Source organism: Rattus norvegicus, chromosome 14 (genome assembly GCF_036323735.1).
Source record: "Rattus norvegicus strain BN/NHsdMcwi chromosome 14, GRCr8, whole genome shotgun sequence".
In the NCBI taxonomy this organism is placed as follows: Eukaryota; Metazoa; Chordata; class Mammalia; order Rodentia; family Muridae; genus Rattus; species Rattus norvegicus.
The window spans coordinates 79,180,967-79,205,359 of NC_086032.1; the positions used below are offsets into that span (position 1 = coordinate 79,180,967).

Sequence of the window (24,393 nt, forward strand, 5' to 3'; positions counted from 1 at the left end):
TTATCAACCTCTTACTGTGATAATAACTGAAATCGTCAACTCAAGTGGTAGGGATCAGTCACAGCACCGGGCTGTGACTACTTACAGTTAAGCCCTGTGACAATAAAGCCCCAACACCAGGGAGCCTTGGCAGAGTAAAGAAAACAGGTTGTGGGGCCCTTTATCTCCATCTGTGGGGACAACACCTATAGGAATCCACTGCAATCCCCACCTCTTGTCCCTTCGACTGCACTCCTGCTGGGCACTGCATGACACTGGAGAAATGGCCAAGCTCTCAAAGCTTCTGTTTATACACACCTGCAAGGTGGGGATAGTCTGGGGAGTTCTGAGGGCCCACTGAGGTAGAGAAAGGCCCAGCTCCATCTTTGTCTAAAAACCAGTGGTCCCTGGACTCCAGGGGCCAGAAGCCCAGGTGGTTACATTTTCTATTTTTTCAGAGTAGAAAGAAGTAGGAGTGGGCAGGGGAGGTGGGGTCAGCCCAAGCTAGGGTTCTTATTGGCCATCACATTCTAGCGGCCAAGGCAGCTCTGGAGAATCTCCCAGCTTGTAGGTTGCATGAACAGCTGGTTTGGGATTCCTGAATCTTCTATGTTCTAAAGATATGACATCCAGAGCATCCTGTGGCTCTGGTTCACCCACAGAGAGTACGGTGGTGTCTAAGTCTGTCTCTCCCTTTCGGATGGTCCTGTGACAGTGAGCTTGGAGGAGGCTGTGGGTTGAAGGCAGACACAGCAGCACGACAGGAAGGCCATTAAAGGTGACATGAGATGGAGGCTTTGGGGATTTTGGTGGTACCTTCTGGGACAGAAGCAAGCACATTTTCCATGCTGGTCTGGGTCACCACATGGTCCTCTACTGGCCTGTCTGTGTCCCATTTCTGCCATTATACCCGTGCCCTTCCAGGAGCATATGATGTCAACTAGTGAGTGTCCCAGGGTCTCAGGAAAGACACTGAAGGACTCTGAAGGAGCCCTGAACACAGCCAAAGCTGTGGGCAAAGCCAAAGGCAGCTGGCAGAAGACAGCCTACTCTGTGTTGCAGGACATGGGCAACAGGTTGTCATTGTGTGTGGATGCTCAGGGACGGGGTTGGAAGAGTGCAGGGTCTCCAGTGATTGAAGCAGATCCTCCAGGGTGTGGGCAGTGGAGAAAACCCTAAGTGTGTGGAATCATGAGTGAGTGTGTGCTGTTAACACAGGCACAGCCATGACAGGTACCAAAACCTCAGCCTCAGAGGAAAGTGGCAAAAGCCCTCCAAGTGAAAGAGTTGATAGGGTGGGCAGAAAATGTCCACCATAGCTGTCTCTCCCCCAGATGCCCTACAGAGACTACTCCTATCAACATCCGCTAAACCCCATCTCCTTGATTCAACTGTATACCACACACCCTGCCTCTTTGTTCATCTGTGTAATAAACCTGCCTCCCTATGTATCTGTATATAATAATTCTGCCTCCTTACTTATCTGTACATGATAACCTTGTCTCCTTGTTGCCTCCTTGTTCATCTGTATGGAATAACTCCACCTCTCTGCTCAACTCTAAATAGTAAACACACGGAGCTCCTGGGGTGCTAAGGGTTCTCTATGAGAAAGCCCAGCCCACCCAAACCCAGCATTTCTGTCTTTGTATGTGTTTTTCTTCTCTTCATTCCTTCGTTGTCCCCAGTCAAGTCAAGTCACTGGTTCTACACTGGGGACATCTGTGGCTGAATGTGTCCCTAAGACATGGGTGAGCATACACAAGACCAACCTAGGTGTTGCTTCATTGCAAAGAGCTTTTCATTCCCCAAAAGGCCTAAGTTGCTGAAATTCATACCCTGTGGCTTCCTTGCCCCAAAGAAACAATTCAGAGCAATCAGGAGATCTCCAATAACTGTCTGTCAGCCGAGCAAAGCTGAGCTCCACGTCAATGCCCAGAGCCCACAGGGCAGCACCATCCACTGTCCACAGCAGCCACACTCAAGCCAGCCCCTCCCCCCCAGCAGACCCTCCCACAGAACCCTCACACACCATGGGGTCACTCACAAATGATTCCAGCTACCCACTGACTCCACCAACTCAGCCCCACCCAGCAGCCCCAGCAGCACTTCCCTCCTGCCCATACCCAGATCTCAGACTCTAACCTCCAGGACTTGTGGGACAGCACACCAATGTTTCCTATGTCACCCTGTCTGTGGCCCCTGGCGGCAGAGCCACAGGAACCTTGCACACCCCCTGAGGGATGCACAGTGCTGGCACAGCAGAGCCGAAAGCGCCCTTGTGATCCGCCCATGGTCACGCATTATGGGAAATATCCGTATGAGCATGGTGGCTACATGGGGCTGGCACATAGTGAGGGCTGGTGAGGAGGAAATGATGGGGATGGTTTCTTCCAGAGGCAAGATCTGGGAAGGAAAAACAGCCAAGAACCAGCCGTAGACTCTTCATCTGGTCATGGCTTCCAGTGAACATCAGCTGAGGCTGCCTGAAAGCTCCTGACTCCTGAACCCTCAAGCAGCTGATCAAACGGTCGGCCACCCATATCTCTACAGGATGGCATTTCATTGCCAGAAGACTCTGAGTTTTGAGAGCCCAGGGTAACTGCTCTTACAGTAGCGCCCAGTAGATCAGGGCTATGTGGGCATCTGCCCCCACCCAGATCACCGGTGTCCAAGCCATGCAGAAGGTCTGTGGTGGCTTCCGCCCCAGTGTGTGTCCCCATGTCACATCACCTTGTGCTTCAGCAGCAGCAGATGCCCACAGATGCTCCTCAAACCTAATAGGAAACAGGAAGTCCATCTGGAGCAGTCAATCGTATCCTAACAGCTGGGTCTAATATTGGCTCATTCCACCACAAACTAGCTCAGAGCCACACACACAAGGTACAGCCAGACGTCTGATTAAACCAGTTCTCCATTTCCCCAGATGTCCTAGAGTGGGACCTGCCAACAGGCCTCTGTTAGATGGGTGACTAGGAGACAAGATCCGTCCTGGTGGGAGCACTAGACCAGATGTGAGCCTTCACGTAGTCCAAATGGCCCAGGAACCTTTGGCTTTGAGGCCAACACGAAGCAGTAGGGTCACGAGGGGCCCAACTCGGGACACACCCAAATCGGTAGCACTAGAATCATCAGCTCAGGGCTGGAAAGGAAGCTCAGTTTGTTGAGTGCTTACCTAGTATACATGAAGTCCTGGGTTCGACCCCCAGCACTGCATAAATTGGGAGTGGTAGCTTACACCTGTAATCCTAGCACTCAGGGGGATCAGGAGCTCTAGGTCATTTCTGATACCCAGCAAGTTCAAGGCCAGCCTGAACAAACACAATGGATTTGAGCAAACAGCTCATCACCAATGCAGGCTGTCTGGGGTCATCGGATGACACCAGAGTTCCAAATGAGCCTGCTGGGTGTGTACACACAGTTAGCACTCAGCTCGGCTTGCCACCAACTAGTGTAAAGAGGCATTGTTACCTGTTGGTCATTTAAGGGATATAAGGCTCAGAAGGCCTCTATAACCTAGCAAGGATATGCAGCATGAGACAGGCAGGGCAGGGGTGGGCTTTGGTGTCTCCCTGAAGGAGCTGGTTCCGTCCCTCAGGCTCCCTCCCTTTGACCTCTTGTCTCTTCTAATGCCCTCCTCAGCAGGTCTAAGGAAGACTACTGTTGGGAAGGCATTTCCTGATCAACTAATTAAAGCTGAGATCGGAACTGCTGACTGGGAACCTGGAAAGCTGACCCCATCCTGGGGCTGAGGCTCTGATAGGCCAGAAGCAGGCTTCCGGGCAAGTCGTTCGTGCCAGAGCACAAGGATGATAAAGGTTGGCTAGGGTGCACCAACAACCCATTACGGCCTGCCAGCCTGCTGTGACCAGTCTTGGCCAGGCCAGTTTCCGGAGATATAGCGATAAAAATACCTTGTAATTACATGAGAAGCTCATTATTGTTAGAGACCCAAAGAGCAGCAAGGACTAAGGGACATGACCTCCCCTGTGCCTTTTGCTGTTGGTGGCTATTCTAGTTCTAGGTGTCATAGTGAGGTGGCATACATAGTATGTCCTCTCCTGATGTAGAGGCCCCTTCTGCCCTGGGAGGCCCTGTCTTCACAGCCTGCAGATCTCTGAGGAAGGGCTTTATTCAGCTCTAACTGCTTCAGGGCATGGTCTCTTCTCTACTGGGTCCTAAACTCCGCCTTCACCTCCAACCCTGGGGACCCCCAGTCCCGATCTTCAACATCTTAATGGAGATGAGATATTACCCCATCTAGACTGGCCTGTCCCTGGTTGGTGATGCTGAGTACATTTTGATGTCTTCCTTGGAGACTCAGGTCCCTCCGCCCAACTGTTCTGGCTGTCATCTGTGACAGTTTTGAGCAGTACCGAATCACACCCTTACCGGCGGGTCCCATCCTCACCATCCTCACCATCACTCCTTCACAGGGCTCTTTGCAGCACAAATGGTTTTAGCGCTGAGAAAAACCTGATTTCTCCGGTTTTTCTTTCTCTGGGTTTTCTTCCATAGATTATGTTCTTGGAGTCATTTCTAAGAAACGGTTGCCCAATCCAAGATAATGAATATTTATCCAGTTTTTTTATCTGGCCTTTTACATTTCAGCTCTTTCTATAACTTCCCATAAATAGAATGGCATCCACCCTGCCGCTGTCTGCCTTAGCAGATGCCAGCTTGCCATAGTCTTCTCTTGGCTTCTTCCTCTGAGGAGCAGCGGTGTGGGTCGCAGTTGCGGGATACGGTGCCGTGCTTTCTGCTCTTTGCCATGGGAGAACTGAATGCAGCGGAGAACTGAATGCGTCGGCTCCCACAGAGGAGACAGCCATTTAGGAAGTGGATGGTCCCCTGCCCCAGGTTCCACAGTATCTTTACAATAGCAGGAAGTAGGGGCTAAGGGTCCAGCCATCAACCCCATTACAGCCAGCCCTGAGGCCTTCAGTAAGCCCTCCTTCCTTGGGCCATCTGGTGTGGTAGCCATTGCCCTTCCTTTTGGGCAATATTTTGCAATATTATACAAATGGTTTTATGCCAACTTGGCACAAGCTAGAGTCATCTAAAAGGAGGGAACCTTATTTGAGAAAATCTCTCTATATTATCTGGCTGTAGGACATCTTCTTAATTAGTGATTGATGGGGGAGGGCCCAGTCCATTGTGAGTGATGCCATCCTTAGGCAGGGGTCCTGAGTTCTATAAAAGAGAAGTCTGAGCAAGACATGAGGAGCAAGCCAGTAAGCAGTGTCCCTCCATGACCTTGCACAGCTCCTGCCTCCAAGAGCTGTTTGAGTTCCTGTCCTGGCTTTCTTCCATGATGAATAGCTATATGAAAGTGTAAACCAAATAAACCCTTTCCTCCCCAAGTTGCTTTTTGGTTCTAGTGTTTCACCACAGGACTGACCAAAGACAAATACCAAGTGTGTGTTGTTTGTGCCAATATCCAGGGAGCAAGGATGTGGGCTATGGTCCTTGCTGCTGGAAAGACCCTGCAGATCAGGCAGGAAAACCAGAGAGGGACACCTGGATTACACTCCCTAGGGACCTGCTAGGCTCTGTACCTCTCATGAGGGGTCGGGGGAGAATTGTGAGTGGAGACAGAAGCCTGGCCAGAGCTGGCTACCCGGAAGGCTGTACAGCTCCAGGCCATCTCAGTCCTCTATGCCGGTCCAACGGTTTCCCATCATCCCCTCTCTCTGAGCCCCCAGACCTGTCTCTTCTCACCATGCTTACCCTTCAGGGCCTTCTACCACACAGCCCTCTAGACTCAATGCTTTTATCTCAGAGGCATGCTATGCCCCACTCCCCATGCCCATACCAAAAGAAGGGACAGTCCTATTACATTCCTTAGTGGCTGGTTTCCTTGACAGAACTGTCCATGCAGTGGGGCATGTATATAGGATGGTCACTGGGGCCCTGACCCTTCCTCCCATATGCTAAGTACCCCTTCACCAGCTGTGACCATCACAAAGGCTTCCAGACATTGTTCAGAGTCCCCTGGGAAACAGCAGGACCCTTTTGGTAACCACCGTTTTAAAGAAATGAGCAAATGAGGGAGGACAGAAGTGAGGGGAGGAAGAAGCCCATGGTCCAGCAATGCCATTCTAAACACAGGGCAGAGAGGCGCTACAGTCCAGTCTTGCTGGCCTTCCTTTTTGTGAGTCTCCGTTTCTTCATCTATAATATGGGGTCACCCACCTCACCCCACACACTGTTAGTACCCAAAGCCTGTATATGGTAGGCACCTATAAGTGCTGGCTTTCACCATAACTATAAGACACCAAGCTGGATAGCACTATCTTCACTCGAGCTCCACCCTCCAAGTTCATCCATGGGTCTCAAAGATTTTTTCCTTCTAGCCAGAATCTGAGTCCTCCTCCCCGGCTGGCTGGTGTGAACACAAAGCTATTCTGAGCTTTACCTGTCCCTCCTCCAGGCAGCCCCATGGAGTGGCCTCTTCCTGAAGTGCCAGTAGCTCTCCTTCCAAGGCTGGGCCTAGCACCGCAGAGGCTTCAGGTGGCAGCTGGAGGAGTGGAGTCATGGCCTCTGTGGCTGACCCATCTCCCAGGGACAAGCCAGAGGGTCACATGGCAGTTACCACCCCTGAGGCCAAGGCAGGGCAGGGCCAAGCCCTTCCTGGAACACTGAAATAGCATCCTGTCACTGCTGCTCCAGAGATGCACCTGTTTTCCAGCATCCGGAAAGGGACCTCTGACAAGGCACTGGCAGGGTGGGGCAGCTGCTAGTCCTCAGGTTTGTGCCAGAGGCAGTGAGCTTACAACCCCTCGGGGTTCCCTGTAGTAGTCTGCACCAGTGTTCCTGGCTGCCCTCAGAGCACCACCAAGGGCTGTACATGGATGGTTATAGCCCTGCTTTCCTGAGCTGTTAAACTGTTGAGAGATAGGGGGTGCCAAGTGGAAAGACAGATGCCGTAGGCATGGTGAGGCTGGCCTCCAGCGCCCTGTATGCAGGGGATGCCAAGTGCTAAGAGTAACACTTTGGGCATGGTGAAGCCAGTGCCCTGTGGGCAGGTTATCCCAGGGATGCTACAGGGCAAACTAGGCCCACCCATCCTCTACACATGCCCGGTGCTCACTGAAAGAGGGAGGACCGAGGATCACTGCATCTAGTGTTCACTTTTTTTTTTTTTCTTCCGGAGCTGGGGACTGAACCCAGGGCCTTGCGCTTGCTAGGCAAGCGCTCTACCACTGAGCTAAATCCCCAACCCCTAGTGTTCACTTTCTATACTCAGCATCTCTTCCTAGCATAGGAATAGCTGCCAGTGGCTGGCGGACCTCAGGGACAGAAACAGGGCCACAGAGACGGAAGGGAGGCAGAAGTTGTCATGAGTCACCTTCCTGTGGAGCCTGGATCCTAGGGTATCAGTGCTGCCCATATCTGGGGGTGGAGATGAGCCCCGGAAAGAGAAGGAGGAAAGGAGAGAGAAATCGCCAGCTTTAGAGCTGAGTCCTGGTTGTGGGCGGAGTTATGTGTCTACACCCTGCCCCATGCACCTTGGAGGGAAATGGGGGGCAGTGGGCTAGCATCTCTCTGGAACATGGATCCTAGCTCTAGCTTCCTGGGAGATTCCCTAGCTCCAGCTTTCTGAACAGGACACAGATAGAATGGTATAGACCCAAGAGTAACTTTAAGTCACTTCTGTGCTGAAGCACTTTGTCCCCATTAGGCTCTCTGCTCACCAGTGGGGTGATGGGGCCCCAGGAGTTGACAGCATCTGCCTCCACAGGCCTCCCTCTCAGCTGTATTACAAAGTCTACCTGTCCAACTCAGTGTGACTGTGCGAGAGAAGCCCCGCCTCTAGATCCAGGCTAAGACCTAGTTGGTTTAAGCTAATGTGTAATCTGCATATTCCTTCCCAAAGGATGTTTGGCTGAGGGATAAGGGATCTTGGCCCAGCTTGGGGAAAGAGTACTTCCCCTACACCAGGTCTTCCAGAATGTGTCCTGCTTTCTTCCTGAGGATTTGGGATAAGGATATGAGGGGAAGTGCTGAGCCACTCTTCCTATCCTAGATAGACCCTTCCATGCTGACATAGAAGGTCTCAGAGAAACTACAGTCCTAAAACCTCTGAGCTCTGGGGATGACATAAGGGGCCAGAGCCTCTCATACCATGTCCACTGTCACTGCCCAGTGGCTTCCGAGCTGATCACAAACAGCACCCCGACACACAGGGGTATTTACCTGTGGTGGGTAGAGTCTTAGTTAGACACCTTGACCAAGGCAACACTTATAAAGGACAATATTTAATTGGAGCTGGCTTATAGGTTCAGAGGTTCAGTCCATTATCATCATGGCAAAAAGCACGGTGCAGGCAGACATAGTGCTAGAGAAGGAGCTGAGAGTTCTACATCTTGATCTGAAGGCAGCAGAGGGAGACTGTGTACCATACAGAGTGTAGCTTGAGCATAGGAGACTTCAAAGCCCGCCCCCACAGTGACACACTTCCTCTGGCAAGGCCACACCTACTCCAACAAAGCCACACCTCCTAATCGTGCTACTCCCTGTGGGCCAAGCATTCAAAAGCGTGAGTCAATGAGGGCTATTTTTATTTAAACCCCCACAGGTGGAGTTCACCCCTCTAGAATCCACAGATTCTCACTATTAGGAGCGCTTTCCTGTCCCACAACTCGGTGCAGGCAAATTCATGTGGTTGGCTTGGACCAATGGCTGTTCATGGGCAGAAGTAACCATGTAACCCATTCCTATTCCAAGCCTGAGCCAGCAGTCCTGGCTATGCCTGCTTCCTTTATGCTTCTGCTAATGTGGCAGGACACATGTGGTAGCCGTGGGCCTAGGAGAGAGGAGAGAAAAGGAACAGAGGCCCCACCACAGCCAGCAAGGACAGCTCATCTCCAGCCCACTGCAGACCTTCATCAAGTGATAAGAATTCATTGTTGGGGCTGGAGAAATGGCTCAGTTAAGTTCTCAGTACTGGCTGCTCTTACAGTTTACCTGGGTCGGGTTCCCAGATAGATGGTAGCTCAAAACCATCCGTAACTCTAGCTTCAGGGGACCCAGCACCCTCTTCTGCCCTCTGTGGACACAAGGCATATACATGGTGTATATACATACACGCGGGCAAAACACTCATACACATAAAGTAAATAAATAAGTCTTTTCTAAAACAGAATTTACTGTCGATGAATGTCTACGACCTTGGGCTGTTCTCCTGTGGATGCATTAGTGCCCTGGGTCACTAGGGACAAATCGTTGTAGACTAGGTACTTAGAGACTATGTAGACTAGAACAACAGATCCAGGGACCAGAGTCCAAGTGAGGGGTCACCAGGAAGTGCAGACACGGGCAGGGCTAGACTTCTCTGGAGACTAAGGAGAGTTTTCATCCTTGCTCCTCCTCCTGCTGTGACTGAGACTCCCCATCTCTGCCTCTGGGTTGCTTCTCCTGCCCTGTGGAGCTGTCTATAATCTCCCTCTACATGCTCCCCTTTCTTGTAAAAATGTCTGTGACAGCACAGGGCGGGGTTGGGGGGGTCAATCTCATGATCCTGCGCCATCTCCTCTCTCAGCATTCTTAACATAATCCCGCCTGCAATACTCCTGTTTTCCAGCTAAGGTGACGACGGTTGTGGGTGGAAGGCTGGGTTGGTTGGTTTGGTTTTACTGTTGTTTTTTTGTTTTTGTTTTTGTTTTTTTTTGTTTGGTTGGTTTTCGTTGTTGTTTTCTCAACCTCCCATACTTGGCGATGATTTGGTTAAAGTACGTGCCAGGCCTCTTCAGAGCAGCTCTCCCCCGCCTGTCCTTACTGTGAGGGAGGCACTCTGCCACTTCCTATTCAGTTCAACTCCTTACGTAAAGCACCGCTACTGCGACCCACTAAACTGATTTCACACCAGAGACAGGTCGCCACCTGCAGTGCGGAACATCCTATCCCAGCCCCCACAGCTGTCCTGGCGGGGAGCGGGCAGGCTAAAAAAGCAAGATTTAAAGGGAAGAGGTGAGCTGTTTACATACACCCAAAATAGAGCCTCCACACCACCCCACCCCACCCAGACACTTCACCTACTCTCTGTTCTCTCCCTCATGCCAGCTCCCAAGGCTGCCGCCTTCACCTGAGAAGCACATAGGTGCCAGTTCAGACCCACGGGAGACTGGATGTTTCTGGGAGAGAGGCATTTGCCGGTGGAAGCAAAGGTTTGTATGTCAGGGTGCAGCTCATCTAAGCCCTCTCTCTACTGAACTCTACTGATGGATTGGGAAGTGTCCCACCCTGGGGAGCCCTTATTCTCACTGTCATGTTGTCCCCTACAGCCTGACACCCCAGTGTCCTGATTCCCACTGATCACAGATAAATCAGTGGTTGAGATTACAGCTGAGCATCCATGATCCAAGATGCCCAGGACCACAGATGTTTCCGGGTTTCTAACTTCCGAAAGCACTCAGGCTTCCCGAAGTCCTTCTGAGCTCAGAATGTATGTGTGTTTGTATATGCATAATGAGATCTCTGGATATTTGCATATGCATAATGTGGGGTTGCCAGGGACCCTGGCCTAAAGCTCAGACTCATTAACCTCAGGTCTTTCTTCTGTAGTCTGAATGTAACTTGACATCATATTTTAAATAATTCTGTGCATGGAAATGAAGATTCGCGCTGCGGAATTTTCCATTTGTGACACAGTGCTGTCGCACTGCGAGTTCAGTGTTCGGAGCATTTTAAATTTTATATTTTCAGCTGAGGGATTCTCTAACTAGACTAACATCTTCCCTTTTGAACAAGCATACTCAGGTGCTAGAAACAGGTTATGACATGCCAGAGATTTTCAGTGTGACTTTAAAGTAAACAAGACATCCACGCCTCTTCAAGGACAAGCAAACTCAGGCTTGGAGGAGCAGGAGACCTTGCCTAGAGAATGTTAGTCCTAAGTGCTGGATCCCCAGCTCAGCTGCCTGCCGGATGCCTCCCTGGGAGACCCACACACTCTTGTCACAGCCAGGAAACAGCTCACTGCTGTCTTCTCAGTCACCATAGCAAACTTTGTCCTCACCCAGATGCCTTTAGTTCTCTTACCCAGCACCTGTGACCTGGACCCAAAGACCTTTCCTTAGGGCTTGTCTGTCCATCTGTAAAACGGGGATGTGGCCCACCTAGGCTGCAGGAGGCTGAGGAGAAGGTGTGCTGGGACAGAGCTGGCCCTCAGGACAGCCTTTCCCTGCCAGTGCCTGACAATATCCAGGCCAGCTGGCACAAAATCCCATGAATAACAGGCATTGATTCTCCCACAGTCACAGAGAGCAGAGGCCCCATGTCGATGAACGCCAGGACCACATTTCCCCTGTGACCCAGGGAGGACCCCAGCTCCTTCCTGCCTTGTTAGTCACAGGCCATCAGGCTGTCATTGGTCTGTGGCTGTACCACCCCCATGGCCTCCTGGCTCTGTCTACCATCTGCCTTCCCTCTTCTAAGGACAACAGTCAGACTAGATGGGGGACCCTATTCCAGTCCAGCTTCATGAACTCATATTGACTAGATATCTGCAGCAGGCTAAGGCTGGAAACTGGGGGTGTCTCTGCAGCGTGGCCCTCCCTCCCAACAGCCTTCTTCCTACTTTCATCAAGGTGACCATCAGGGTTGGATCAACTAGAGCCAGATATCAGTATCCATATCACTCTCTCCTCACATCTTCCAGGGCATCTCATCCTCTCTGCTACCACTGACCTCAATCCCTGCCCTTCTTGCCTGGGACTCCCTGTACAGACGGCCATCTTATAGGAGGTTCATGAGTCCTCTCAGATGAAGAGGAAACCCCTCAGCTCTGCAATTTGAAACAGCTCAGCATAAGCTATAAGCCTTCCTCAGTCCCACCCCTTTGCCTGTCCCCATGTTCCTTTGTTGTGTTCACTCTGGAGGCTGGTCCACCTGTGCTTACCTACACATCAACCCATGGGACAGTGCACCACACAAGTCCCCTGAGAATAATGCCCAGAGCCCCTAAGGAATCAATAGCTCTTGGCCTCAGTGGTACAACCTTGACAATGGACAGCAGAGCTCCTAGGACAGATGTTGTTCTTATACAGAATACTATTGCTCTCAGCACCTTGGGAGGGGCTATGGAGCTGGGCTTAGTGCCACCAGCAAGGTATGCATGGTCTCATCCTACATATCACTCGCAGGTTAGCAACCTGCCAGGCCGACTCTGGTCAGTATAGTATGGAGAGGGTTGGACGTGAGCTCCCAGCTGCTTGAAGGCTCAGGGCAGAGGATATCTCTAGGGGATGAAGACAGTCAAACTAACCTTTAAATGATAACAAGAAGGTAAAGAAGGCAAGAGTTGGTCCCTATAGAAGGGATGGAAGGGTCCTGAGACACAGAGGTAGGAGGAGCCAGGGCAAGTCTTGAATAAAGGACAGAAGGATCTCTGGTGTTGGCATCAGGAACCAGCTTTACGGTTGGTTGCAGATCGCCTCCGATCCAGCGATGATGATGTCACCCATAGGCGACAGGGACTTGCGCATCTGTTGCCATGGCAATCGTCATACATTCCCAGCATCCATTTGGTTTATCTCCCACCTTTACCTGCGAGTGGTTACGTCATAGCCTAAATAAAAGGCAGACCCTTCCTGACCTTCACCCCTTCTTCTTCTCTCTCTTTTCCCCCTTTGTCTCTGTCACCCCTTCTTGTCCCCTTCCCCCACAATAAACCTCTCTCATGTGGAACTGCATTGGCCTGGTGTGGTCTGTCTGGACGCTAACCACAATTCTATCACAACATCAGGTCCATAGGTTGTCAAGGTAATCGAGTGAATAATAGATCTGAAGGGCTGGAGTCTTCACTCCCCGCTTCTGAGGCCCGCTCCCTACCACGCCCTGCCTGACTCCAACAACAGCTCACTTCAGGCAGGAAGCCGCTGCCCTGAACCCTCAGCACACACCCTTCCCAGCTCCAAGAGCCAGACTAAAACCAGAAGTGACTCCTCTCCCTGGGTGACAAGATGCAGTCCACTCGGCAGCTGCCATGACAACGCATGCCACACTCCAGCCATCTCCTGAATCAACAAGGAAATGACAAGCAACTGGAAGGAAGGCAAACAAGGAGTGGATATGGAATCCAAAGGCACAGGTAAGGGGCACTGAGGAGCCCAGGGCTGGGACAACGACATACTCAACTCCCATCAGACTGGTGTCCTGCCTGGCTAGGGCATGCATGGCTAAAACCCCTGAAGGCCACTGGCTGCTACGTATGAAATACAATTAAGCAAACTACAAATAGGATCAGGTACTACCAGAGCCCTGGCATCCAGCTCAGAGGCCAGTGCCCAAGAGGCCACTCCTGAACCCTTGGTGTGGAACAAGGACCCTTGTTCCCTTTTCTGTGTGGGTATGCACTGGACTGCTCTTGGGGAGGGTGGTTTGGCAGAAGGCATTCTTGTATAGCCACCCTACCTACAGGAATGTCCTTCCCCTTCTGTCTCCAGGTGCGTGCTGAGCCATTTGAAGGAAATGTCATGGTAGCAGGGTGCATACAGTGTGTTTACCTGAAGCCTGTGGTGCTCAGTCAATGCAAGCCTACAGACTCAGACCAACCAGTGCAGGACATGAGAAGCAAACAGGTCTGGACTCTTCCAGCACATCAGTGACATGAAACAAAAGCAAAAGGACGGGAGGTGGAGAAGGTTCTAGAATAAAGGACAGATGAAGGAGAACTACGACAGCCAGTCATGATGTGAGCCTAGCCAGGGTCTCCAGGGAAAAGAGGAAAACCAACCTAAGGACATCCATGAATGCCCTCCCCTGTGATGGAAGCTCGATCCCCAGTTAAGAGTACCAAGGTGGTGGGAGATTCATGAGGTGGGGCCCACAGGAAACGGGTAGGTCACAGGGACTCCACCCTGGAAAGGATTGATGTGTGCCTCATAGGATGGGCTGACTGGGCCCTGGGACATGGATGAGTTATCAGGAGCAAAGGTTGCTATGACACCAGGCCATCCCGAGTGGCCAGATGTTAATGCATTTAACCAGCTTTAAGCTTCCTTTCTGCTTCACCACCATGATGCCACGCAACTGGGGCCCTCACAGGTGCCAGCAAATGCCTCTCGGACTTTCCTGCTGAGGGCACCGTGAGCCAAATAGGTTGCCTTTCTGTTCAGAACAGGGAAGAGCAAACTGTAACAATACATCAGCAGCCAGTGTGCCCAATGAGCCGGTTACAGGGTGTTTGCCATAATTTATTTTTTTTACAATTTCTCTGTGTGCTTCAAATCTTTTGCCAAAAATACGTATTTGTCAAAGCTAGGAGAAAGTTGATGGAGCAGAAGCTTGTTCTGTCAGCAATAAGATGGGGCCCTATTTGCTTGCTTGCCCACAGGCTGATGTGGAGAGGTAGACATGTTCAGTGGAACGGCACCCACGGTCGACCCCAAGGACATTAGGCTAAGTCACCAAAGAACACGGATGGTGTGGTTCCACTCCTGAGGGCCCCAGTGGGAAGAACTCATGCTGAGAGGAAGGAGAATGGTGAGGGTCAGGCCAAGGTGGGAAAGAGTGGGCTAGTCCCAAGAGGACCACTTCAGTTGGTTTTTACATGAGGTCTCACTATGAGGTCTAACTATGTAGACCAGACTAGCCTGCAACTCACAGATATCCACCTGAGTGCTGGGATTAAAGGCATGTATGACGGCCTCCATTATATAGGATGGAGAGTTCTGGAGGTGGAAGGTTATGCTTATATTGACAGTGCATTCAGTGCCCCTGAGCCACAATCCTAAAATGGCTCAGTAGGTGACGCTGTGCTGTATCTATAATTCCATGATTAAAAAACAAACATACATAAAACCATCTGCAGCCACTTTGTACCTGGGGTAGTGAAGCACACATACAGTGGATAGGGCACTACAGGGATAACTAGAGAGATGCAACATGCTACCCTGAGGTCTGTGGGTCAGCAACCCATCATCTCCCAGAGTCCCTGGGCTTCCAGACAATATGGTGGCTATGGACTCTGACAACAACGTCCACTGTCCAAGACATGAAGGGGCCAGGGGCAAGACATGCAGGATATGGCACAAGGCACTTGCTCCCAAACCACTGAGCCACACCATATAGCACCAAGCAGCATGGCCATGGGCCCAACTTGACTCTCAGGAGCCAGCAGCTGGTTTTCTAACTCAGGCCTCAGCCACTGGGGCTGCAGAGTGCTCATATGTCTCCCGGGGTCTGCCATGCTGAGGCTGACTATCACAGGCTGAACATCTCGAGACCTGTCCCCAAGGTGACTGTTAGGTGGAAGGCTTTGAGTAGTGAGAGGTAGGAATGCCCTTACGAAAGAAAGCTAGAGAACTTGGCAAGAGGGTACCAGCCAGGAACCTAGCATGGGCCCTCATCAGACAGAGTCTGTCTGGGCCTTGGAGCTCTAGCTTCTGGGTGGAGAGAATCCATGATGGGTCTCCAGGCCCTCCTGAAGCCTGGTACTGCTGTCCCCAGATGTCTGCACACTTGACCCATGTGCAGCCATGAAGTTTCCATAGGGTAGTGAAGCCCCACCATGTCTCAGAAGCTGGAGGATCAGAACATCCACAGCTGGCGGAGGCATCCCCTTTCCAGGAGTGCCTGATTAAATGGATAGACAGAGAGGATTTGAGGCAGACTCTGGATAGACAGACAGATAGTATTGTGTCAGCCGAGACAGAAGAGCAAAGGGCAGCCAACAGCTGAGCGCTCCCTACCCTGCTCCAACACCCTCCCAGAAGAGCACAGCAGGGAGCCACCAGATGGGGAATCATGAGGGGGTGGGTGACAGGGACAGGGAGGGAAGGCTACAAGAGACAGGGAACAGCCTGTGCAAAGGCGTGGCTGTGAGAAGCAAGAGAGTCCTGAGCGGAAATCTCCAAAACTCAACATGGTAGGGCCCAGGAATGTGAGAAGGTTACAGGAGAGGTCAGGGAGAGGCAGCTAGAAGGCAGCCCTCAGCCAAGCTACTGTGAGGCTGCCATCCCCAGAAACAGTCCCATCTAGGGCCCAACAGTGCGGGTACTACAGAAAACAACATGGCAGTCCCCGAAATACCAAAGCATCACAAGACACAGCAAGTTCTACTTCTGAGATATGCACAAAATCAGGGACATCAAATATCCCATGCCAGGTTCGCTGTAACACAGTGACCACATCCAACAGTAGCTGCTACCCTGTGTCCATCATCATGAGTAAACACAATAGTGTCCACGCCATGAACTCGGACTTCAAAGGGAAGGTGGCACACTCCTGTAATCTCAGCACTTGGGGGGCTGAGGCAGGAGGATTACATCTTTCAGACCAGTTTGGATTATATAGCAAGACCCCACTCTCGGGAAAAAGGAAGGACATTTTTCTATCTGCTACAGCATGGATGAAATTTGAGGACATTTTACTAGTGAGAAAAGCTAGCTGCTGAGAGACAAACACGGGGGTGGGGGGGAGTTGCGTTCATATGAGATATTAAGGGCACACAGCAAATACAAGGAGACAGAACAGAGAATGCTGGGAGATGGCTGGGGTTAGTGAGGACACCGTCTGGATGAAAGAGTTCTGGAAATGGATGACCTACTAATGTCACTCAACTGGGCGCTTAAACATGGTTTAAATGGTAAAATTTACATCGTAAATATTTTACAATTAAAAAAAATCAAACATAATACATCAAAACGAAAGCTGCTCTCACCTGAAGACAGGAGAGAGTATGGCTGAGTCACAGCCAGGCACGGGCAGTGGAGAAGCACTGAGCAGGGACAGAGCTGTTGTGGAAGGAGAGCGAGTGTGGTACCCAAGCCAGGGGAAGTTCAGGGACCACAGAGAAAAGCTGGAGGAGGTTGACAGTAGCAACAGTTCTCCTCAGGTGACGAGGACCCACATGCTCTTTCCAAAACAAACCTACCTCTTGAGTGCCTTGTCCACCTTCCTGGCTCTATGCTGGTAGTAAAGATGGGGTTGGGGAGAGCCTTAAAAACACATGGGCAAGGGCACAGCCACAGCAGAGGCCAGCTTCCTCAGTGACATCACTAGAGCCAGCAGAGGAGACACCAGATTCCCCGTCCTCCAGGGTCAGGGTCAGGGAATGGCAGCCAAGAGTTACTTTAGAAGTGGAGGAGTCCTGAGCAGCTAGACAGTACCTTTAGAAACTTCACAATGGACAGTAGAGCCAGCTTTCCTGAGGGCTCCTCTCTGAGCTCACTCAGCATGAGCCCAGCCTCAAACAACACCCCCTCCCCTTAGCCTCCCACTGCACGGCCTTGTCCTATCCACATAAGTCACTCAAGTCCTAAGAGTCCAGATGTCACAAAACATCAGAAAGTGGTGGGAAGGGCCAGGCACTTGGGCCTCTGATCCCAGCTTGGCCTCTTTTTAGCCATGCGCCCTTGGCTTTCTTCCCTCAACCCCCAGGCCCCTTCGTGTTTCTGAGGATGTTCAGTAAAGTCTAATGGAACTCCAGTCAGCCCTGTGCAAACGGAAGCTGTAATCATGGATCATAAACGCACAGGCCCAGGCCCCAGACTCGACCTCCTCTAATTGCTGGCTTCTTCCTGCCCTGCAAACCGCAGCCTCCCTGCAGAGTTCAGAGCTCTCACTGCAATTCATTTCTGCCCACCGGAGTTCATGGGCACCTGGGGAAATGGCTCTTGCCAGACACACACACAAGTACATTGATGTGGGTCAGGTGGCTGATTTCTGAACGATCCAGTCTCCCTAAGTGGGAGAAGAAGGCCTGTTCAGTGCCAGGCCCTGGCTCTTGGCCTGCAAAATGGAGAAGCAGAGGTAACCGGCCCCTCCCCTCAGCCTTGAGCTGCTGCAGCCCCCAGGATAAGATGGGCCCTTAGGATGCAGGCTCTCCCCCTCCCTGACTAACCCCCTTTTATAGAACTGAGAGCAAGGACTCCAAGTAGTTTAAGCCCTTCCTACATCTCTGGCTCTCCCGGTCTGTGTGGCTCTGTACACCATGGTCACCTGTCCCTAACCAGGAACTCCCTCAGGGCAAGGGCTCTGCATTGTATCACTACTGCCATACACCCTACCTGGGGACAACACAGAAGCCCCACTTCAAATCCCCCATGCCCAGGAAGAACACTGGTGAAGTGTTTACAGTGACCTTCCACCTATAGGTATGGAGAGCATGTGTCCCAGGTCCCATCAGTCCTGAGCTTGAAGGACCGAGTCTTGAGGCCATGGCTTCTACCTAAGCTTGGCACAGTTCCTAGACTGCTTGCACTGCTTGTGGCTAGCTGTTGGCTCCTGGCAACCCGGAGGCATGGTTGTGGCCATGACACGGGCAGGGAAGGGACCGAGGGTTTCCAACAAGAAGCCTTGCCCATGACAAATCATATAGCACTGGGTTCATCCTGGCCCCAGCATGCCCTTTGCCTGGCATGATCCCTTGCTGGAGCTGGGTGGAGCCCCTTGCCTACAGCAGAGAGTGAACCTGAATGGACCCCATAAGACCTGGTGTGGGGTGGGGAGAGGGGGCTGGAGAAGACTTAGGATGTGACCTTGGCACCTGTCCCCTTCCATGTGTAATGCACCAGCTCCTGGTTCTGTCCTCTCCTCCCTCTGTGGCAGAACACCTTAAACAGGATGTTGTCATGTTAGTCCTTATGGCCAGATCAGCAGAATCACCCTTATACAAAGGGGGTGGGGCTTGTGGACAGTGCAGACCCTGGACCGGCCAGTAGTGTCAGCACAGCCTGGGGACCCAGGAATCTACATTGCTGGTGCTCAGAGCATTTGGCCTCTCCTTGTCTTCCTCATTTCCACCCCTGTTTTAGGGTTGGGTCCTCACTGAACACAGCCTCACAGGAACCCCAGGACTGAGAGGTCTCATGGTACCACATACAAGTGTGGTACCCACAAACACAAAAGACAGGGAGCACAAGAGGCAGATGGCACAAATGGAGCTACTCCAGAAACTCCTCCTGCAAGGGACCCTTCTCTCACCACATCGTCAAGTTCTTTTTTGAAGGTATCCCACCTCCTCCAGGCAACGTGCCAGAATTTCACTGAGGTCAGGATCTACCCACTGCCACCTTGAGTTCTTTCTCACCATGTGTAGCCAACATCTTGTGTGTCGTCCTCAATGGATAGAGACTTCTGAGAGAGGAATGGCATCCTGGCCAGGGTTTGACGCAGAAGTGACTCTGTCAGATTGTCTCAAGCCACTGTATTGACTGTGTTAGGAACCAGTTGTTTTAAGGACACTGGAGCAGCAGGATGCGGGCTACCTCTGCAGAAGGCTAAGGTCTGGGAGCCATGTCTCTTGGCAAGTGTCATATCAGCCAATGTCATGTCCATCTTGGGCACATGGCTGGAAGCCATACCCAGCTGGCCACCCGCATTAGACAAGTGCGCTGGTAGCTTGAGCAGTCCCAGATCTGAGCAGAGCCCTATAGAGACTCACTGGTGCCAGGGGGCTCAGAGTCAGAAAAAGGAGATGCCCTAGATTAGAACAGATCACCAGGGGGAAAGAGGCCCCAGAGCCCCTGGTATGAGACAAAAATCACCCCAAGATTCCAACTTATGGTCAGATGCACTCTCCAAGGTGCCAGCCATGGAGCCATAGGCCCCATTTCAAGTAAAAAGGAGGACTCACCTTTCCATGGTGAAGGTACCTTTCAGTGTATAATAGCACCATAATGTCCCTGTCTCACAATGGCTGAAAAACAGGAGCTCCTGCCTCTGAGTGCTGACTCTGTCTGTGGGAAGGGAGAAGGGATCTGGACAGAAGGCTAGCCCAATGCTGAGTATCACTTGGAAGGTTCCCCCTCGACTCAGTATGCCCTCCTGTAAAATGGGTGATACCTTAGGGAGGTGAGGCTGTTGCTTTGCTACCGATGATTCCTATGCCATATGGCACCCAGTCCATGTTCAGGGTGGGTCTCCCCTCCCCAGTAAATCCAATCTACAAACTGCCTGCCAGATGGTCCCAGGTGCATCTGCTGGGTCTCTGGACCCTATCAAGTTGATAGCAGCATTAACCAGTACAGATGGTTTGTTTCTATCAGACACAGGGCCGCCACCTTCACTGGCCTCAGAACTGGAAAAGCATGGTGGGAACCACACCATCCTGGCCTGCAGGTCTGACCCCACTGCCCAACCCTGCCTATCACATGACCTTAGGCAGGCCACACTTCATGTCCAATTGGAGCACAATACTTGCAAATGGGAGCGATGACATCACAGCACTGGGATTTGTAAGGGTTGGAGGTCATGCCTGCACATGTCCCCAGAGTGCCCAGGGCCCACGGATGCTATAAAACATAGACATTGATTGCTGAGAGATAAACAATGGCTCCCTGGGGACCCGCCCGGTCAGCAGCCAGGGTTTCTGAGGTTGCCACACCCGAGGTATATTTAGCTCTCTACTGAGGCTCTGCCAGGTAAGCCTTCCATCTGAACAAGGACGCAGAATTTCAGGACAGCAGTTAATTTCTCCTCAGTGACATGAAATGTGTTCCTGCATGGGAGCCCCTCTTTCGTTTATAACCACAGATGAACTCATCAGCAGAGATCACAGCACACAAACATTTGGGTTCCTGGGCTGGCGGCCTGCCAGGTGTTACTCAGAGCCCGAGCTCTGCAGTGAGTGTAGAATACCAGGCATGGGTAGGGAAGTCAATGGCTGCTCTCTAGGGGAGCGTCCTTGAGATCAGTCTGAGCAAAACTGTCACTCACCCAGCCTTGAAATGAATCAGCTTAGAGAAGCTGAGAAGCAAGGAGCTAGGAGTAAAGGAAGAGTTCTCATCGTGCCTTTACCTCTTGATGGATTTCCCTCAGACGTACTTGTTGTAAACACCTTTCTAAGACAGCACTGTGTACAAACATATCCTGAAGTCTGCACTGATCATTGACACTGACAGGCGGTCTACTTACCCCTCAGTATCACTTTATAAAATATTGTATAATATTACATAAAGTGTATAATATTGCATCCTTGATCAGAAGTTCTTAGAGTGGTCCAGAGATTCATAGTCGTCCCCAAGAAGTTCTTAGGGCTTACTGAGGTCAAGACCATTTTGCTACTAAGACTAGAATGTTCTGGACATTGGATGATGCTATGGTTAGGATACCATGGTGGTTTGAATGGAAATGGCTCCTTAGGGTCATAGGGAGTGACACAATTGGGATGTGTTGGAGTAGGTGTAGCCTTGTTGGAGGAAATGTGTCGCCAAGGGTGGGCTTTGAGGTTTCAGAAGCTGAAGCCATGCCTAGTGAGTCACTGTCTCTTCCTACTGCGTGGGGGTCCAGATGTGGCCCTCTCAGCTACTTCCCCAGCACCATGTCTGCCCACAGGCTTGCATGCTCCCAGCCATGATGATAATGGACTGAACCTCTGAACTGTAAGCCAGCCCCTGTTAAATGTTGTCCTTTATAAGAGTTGCTGTGGTCCAGCAATAGAACCTTAGCTAAGACAGATACTGAGTGTTCTCGAAAGGAGCGTGTGTTCAAGGCTTATGGCCCAAGGTGGTCCTATGGGGAGGAGGAGCCTTATGAGATGTGGCCCAGAGGGAGGTCCTTGGATCACTAGGGTTGATCTCCTGTCTTCATTTCTTGTCCTGCCAATGTGATGAAAATCTCTGACAAAAGCAACTTAAGGGTTGACTTAAGTTGGATCTGGCTCAAGGCACAGACCATCCCAGCAGGAGGTCAAGGCAGCAGCAGCAGGGGCTTAGGAATTAGGAAACAGAGAGATGTGTGAATGTTAGTGCTCAGCTCACGTTCTCTGTCTTACACAGTCCAGGACACCCCTAAGGTGGGTCTTCCCACCTCTACTGGCACAGATGACCCCCACAGGCCCACGTCCCAGTAACCAGCCCAGCCTTTGAAGCAGGCAGTGAAGCCCCAACCTCTCTGCTTCCTCTTGCCTCACGCCTGTGAGGGGAGCAGTGTTTCTGCCACACATGCCCAACCATCACCATCAACAACATCAGGGGACTAAAAACAGTGGTTCTGCCCAATGAGGGTCCTGATCCTTCTGAAACTCCAGATCCAGATAGGTATGTTCTTCTATTCATAAGTTAAATGTCGTTGGGTATTTTGTGATCCCATCAGAAAGCTAACAGAATTGTACTAGAGGCTATTGACTGTGAGTGTACCGAGGCAAGAGGAAGAGCCTATGGGCTGAGCAAAGGGTCTGGAGGCATCTGGAGGAATGGGCTAGAGGAGATCCTGCAAGCTGTTGAAGAAGCTCAGAGAGAGATCCTGAAGAACTCAGAAGATCAGGATGCTACGGGAAATGTGCACAGTGGAGTCTCTGCTGAGGACGATTTACCCAGAAGTGGGCAAGTGGCCTCTCTTGCCTTATCTCAGTAAGGAATATGGTTGTATTTTTCAATGTCCTGACAGCATTTGAGAGGACAGGCTAGTTTATCTGACAGAAACCATGTCATGGCCACACAACAGTCAGGCTTTGGCATGGACAGCACAAGCTGGAGCGTGGACACTGCTGGCTGCATTTAGCCAGATTTACAACAAGAATGAGGAGCAAAGAGGAGCAAAGAACTTTGGAAAGTTCAGCTTGGGCAGAAGGACCCTGTGTCAAATTTTAACTGGAGGGTATGGCTGCTAACTCCTAGGCACAATATGCTCAGGGCTCCTGAGAGATAGCCAAGTGTCTACAGAAGTTACCACAGGTACAGAGAACAGAAACAAACAAGGCAAAAATGCCTCAGACAACTTCCAGGACAGAATGCTTTCTTGAAAGGGCACCAGAGTGCCCTGTGTACACCAGCTCACCTAAGTTGGGCAAACAAGGCACCCAGAAGTCATTGTAGCAGCCATGGTCCAAGCCAGCCCTGAAACAACTCCTTGTGCTCACAGATCTCTGACTGTCCATGGGATGCTGGCTTCACGGAGGTGCAGAATGTGGGGTTCTGGGTCAGAATGGCTTTCACTGGCATGGCAAAGGAAGGTCCAAAAAGGCTAGGCCAAAGCTACAGGACTGGAATTTCTGCAAACAGTCCCAGGAGCTGCTGAGAGAAGCTGCAGATAACATATAAACCCATTGGAGAGAGACTGTGAGTTACAACCAAGGCTGGAGTGGTGGAATTGCCTAAGCCCTCGGGGGCAGGGGAGACTGCATCCTTCTACAGTCTACCTCAGATATTGGCCATGCAGTTTTAGGGTTTCATGTCTGTGCTGCTGTGCTTGGGTCTTGCATTAGGCCAATACCTCCTATTTTCCTATTCCTACATTTCAAATAAGAATGTTTACCTCAGAAAGTATAATTTTCTTTATTGTCCTTTAAAAATAAACAAACAAAAAAACCAAAAACAAAAAACAGGGACTCACAGCTTAGACTTTTTGAGTTCAGAGGTCTTGAACTCTGACTTTTCATTTGGTTTTGCTGTTTTTATTTTCATTTTTGACTTGCAAGAAGCAGTAGGACAAAAGAGACATGTTGGGTCTTGGGATTGGAGGGGTGCAGTCTGCACCCTGAGGTGGATATAAGGCTTTGCATCATGCAGAAATGCTATAATCTGGTTTTTAAAATTTCTCTAAGGCTTCAGTAAGGAAGGCTAGGTCCTCAGGTAGCACTATTGGGAGGTGGTGGCATAATCTTAAGGAGGTATGGCCAAAGGGAGCACTGGGAGTGTCCTCAAAGCACACAGTGGGATCCCAGCCTCTTCCTCATCCTCTTTTGCTTTTCTGTCATGAGGTGAGCAGAATTACCCTGCCACACACTCCCACCATTGTACCCACACCCCAGTAGAGGCCTGAGAGTCCTGGGAGCCCTGTAAGGAGGAGCTCAGAAGCATTTTCTGTTTAGAAGTGATTGCCGCAGGTCTTTTCCGCTGCTGACAGGAGCTGACAGTCACCCTCCCTGTCTCCAGACTGCAGTGGAGTTTTGCAGAGGCTGCACATGTGATGTCACAATCATGGGACCAGACATCAGAGTCTGGTCACTGTGAATCCAGGTGCTAACGAGATTCACAGATCTGCAGAGCGACTCTGCACTTGTTAACTATGCTCCTGGGTTCACACAAGAGCAGCTTATTACACTTTTAATTAAACAACCTTAAAAAAATTCTGTGTTTTAATTTCTATCTCAGCAAATATTCTTAAGAGCAAGCCACATACAAGTTCTTAAAGCAGGGTCTTAGGGCCTGGAGGCCTGGGAGATCCTGTTGAAACAGACGTTGGCTCTCTTGGCCTGTGATCTCTGACCGGACGCATCAGTTGATGACATAGTCCTCCCTCTGTTGTGGCTTCTGATGCCCAGCCTCCAGTCATACTGGGAGCAACACCTCCCTGGCATCTCCCAAGGCAGCACCCCGCTCTCAGGAGTCCTGAGTACTTAAGGCTCAGTGTGTTTCCCTAACTGCTTCTAAGAGACAGCCATGTCCCCCGGCTATCGAAATGGCTCAGGGCACACCGAGTGTTTACATTTAGTGAATCAAGAGAAACAGCCTTCACCCTATGAAAAGT

At 51.0% G+C, this 24,393-nt stretch overlaps 1 protein-coding gene across 36 annotated transcripts in view; it reads right to left on the minus strand.

The window, feature by feature from the left end:
- The window catches only part of Ablim2 (actin binding LIM protein family, member 2), a 124,941-nt gene that overhangs the window by 90,921 nt on the left and 9,627 nt on the right, over window positions 1-24,393 (minus strand). For 4 of the 36 annotated variants that reach the window (XR_010057397.1, XR_010057390.1, XR_010057387.1 and 1 more), the window contains exon 1: window positions 6,395-6,606. The exons of 8 other annotated variants lie outside the window; for them this stretch is intronic. Coding sequence is in view for 18 of the 28 variants with exons in the window: in XM_063273371.1 (XP_063129441.1) it covers window positions 6,395-6,419 (25 nt within the window). In the remaining 10 variants the exon portion in view is untranslated. Of the gene's footprint in view, window positions 1-6,394; window positions 6,609-24,393 lie in introns of those variants that run through there. 24 more of the 36 variants (XR_010057395.1, XR_010057393.1, XM_063273378.1 and 21 more) reach the window with 16 other exon arrangements.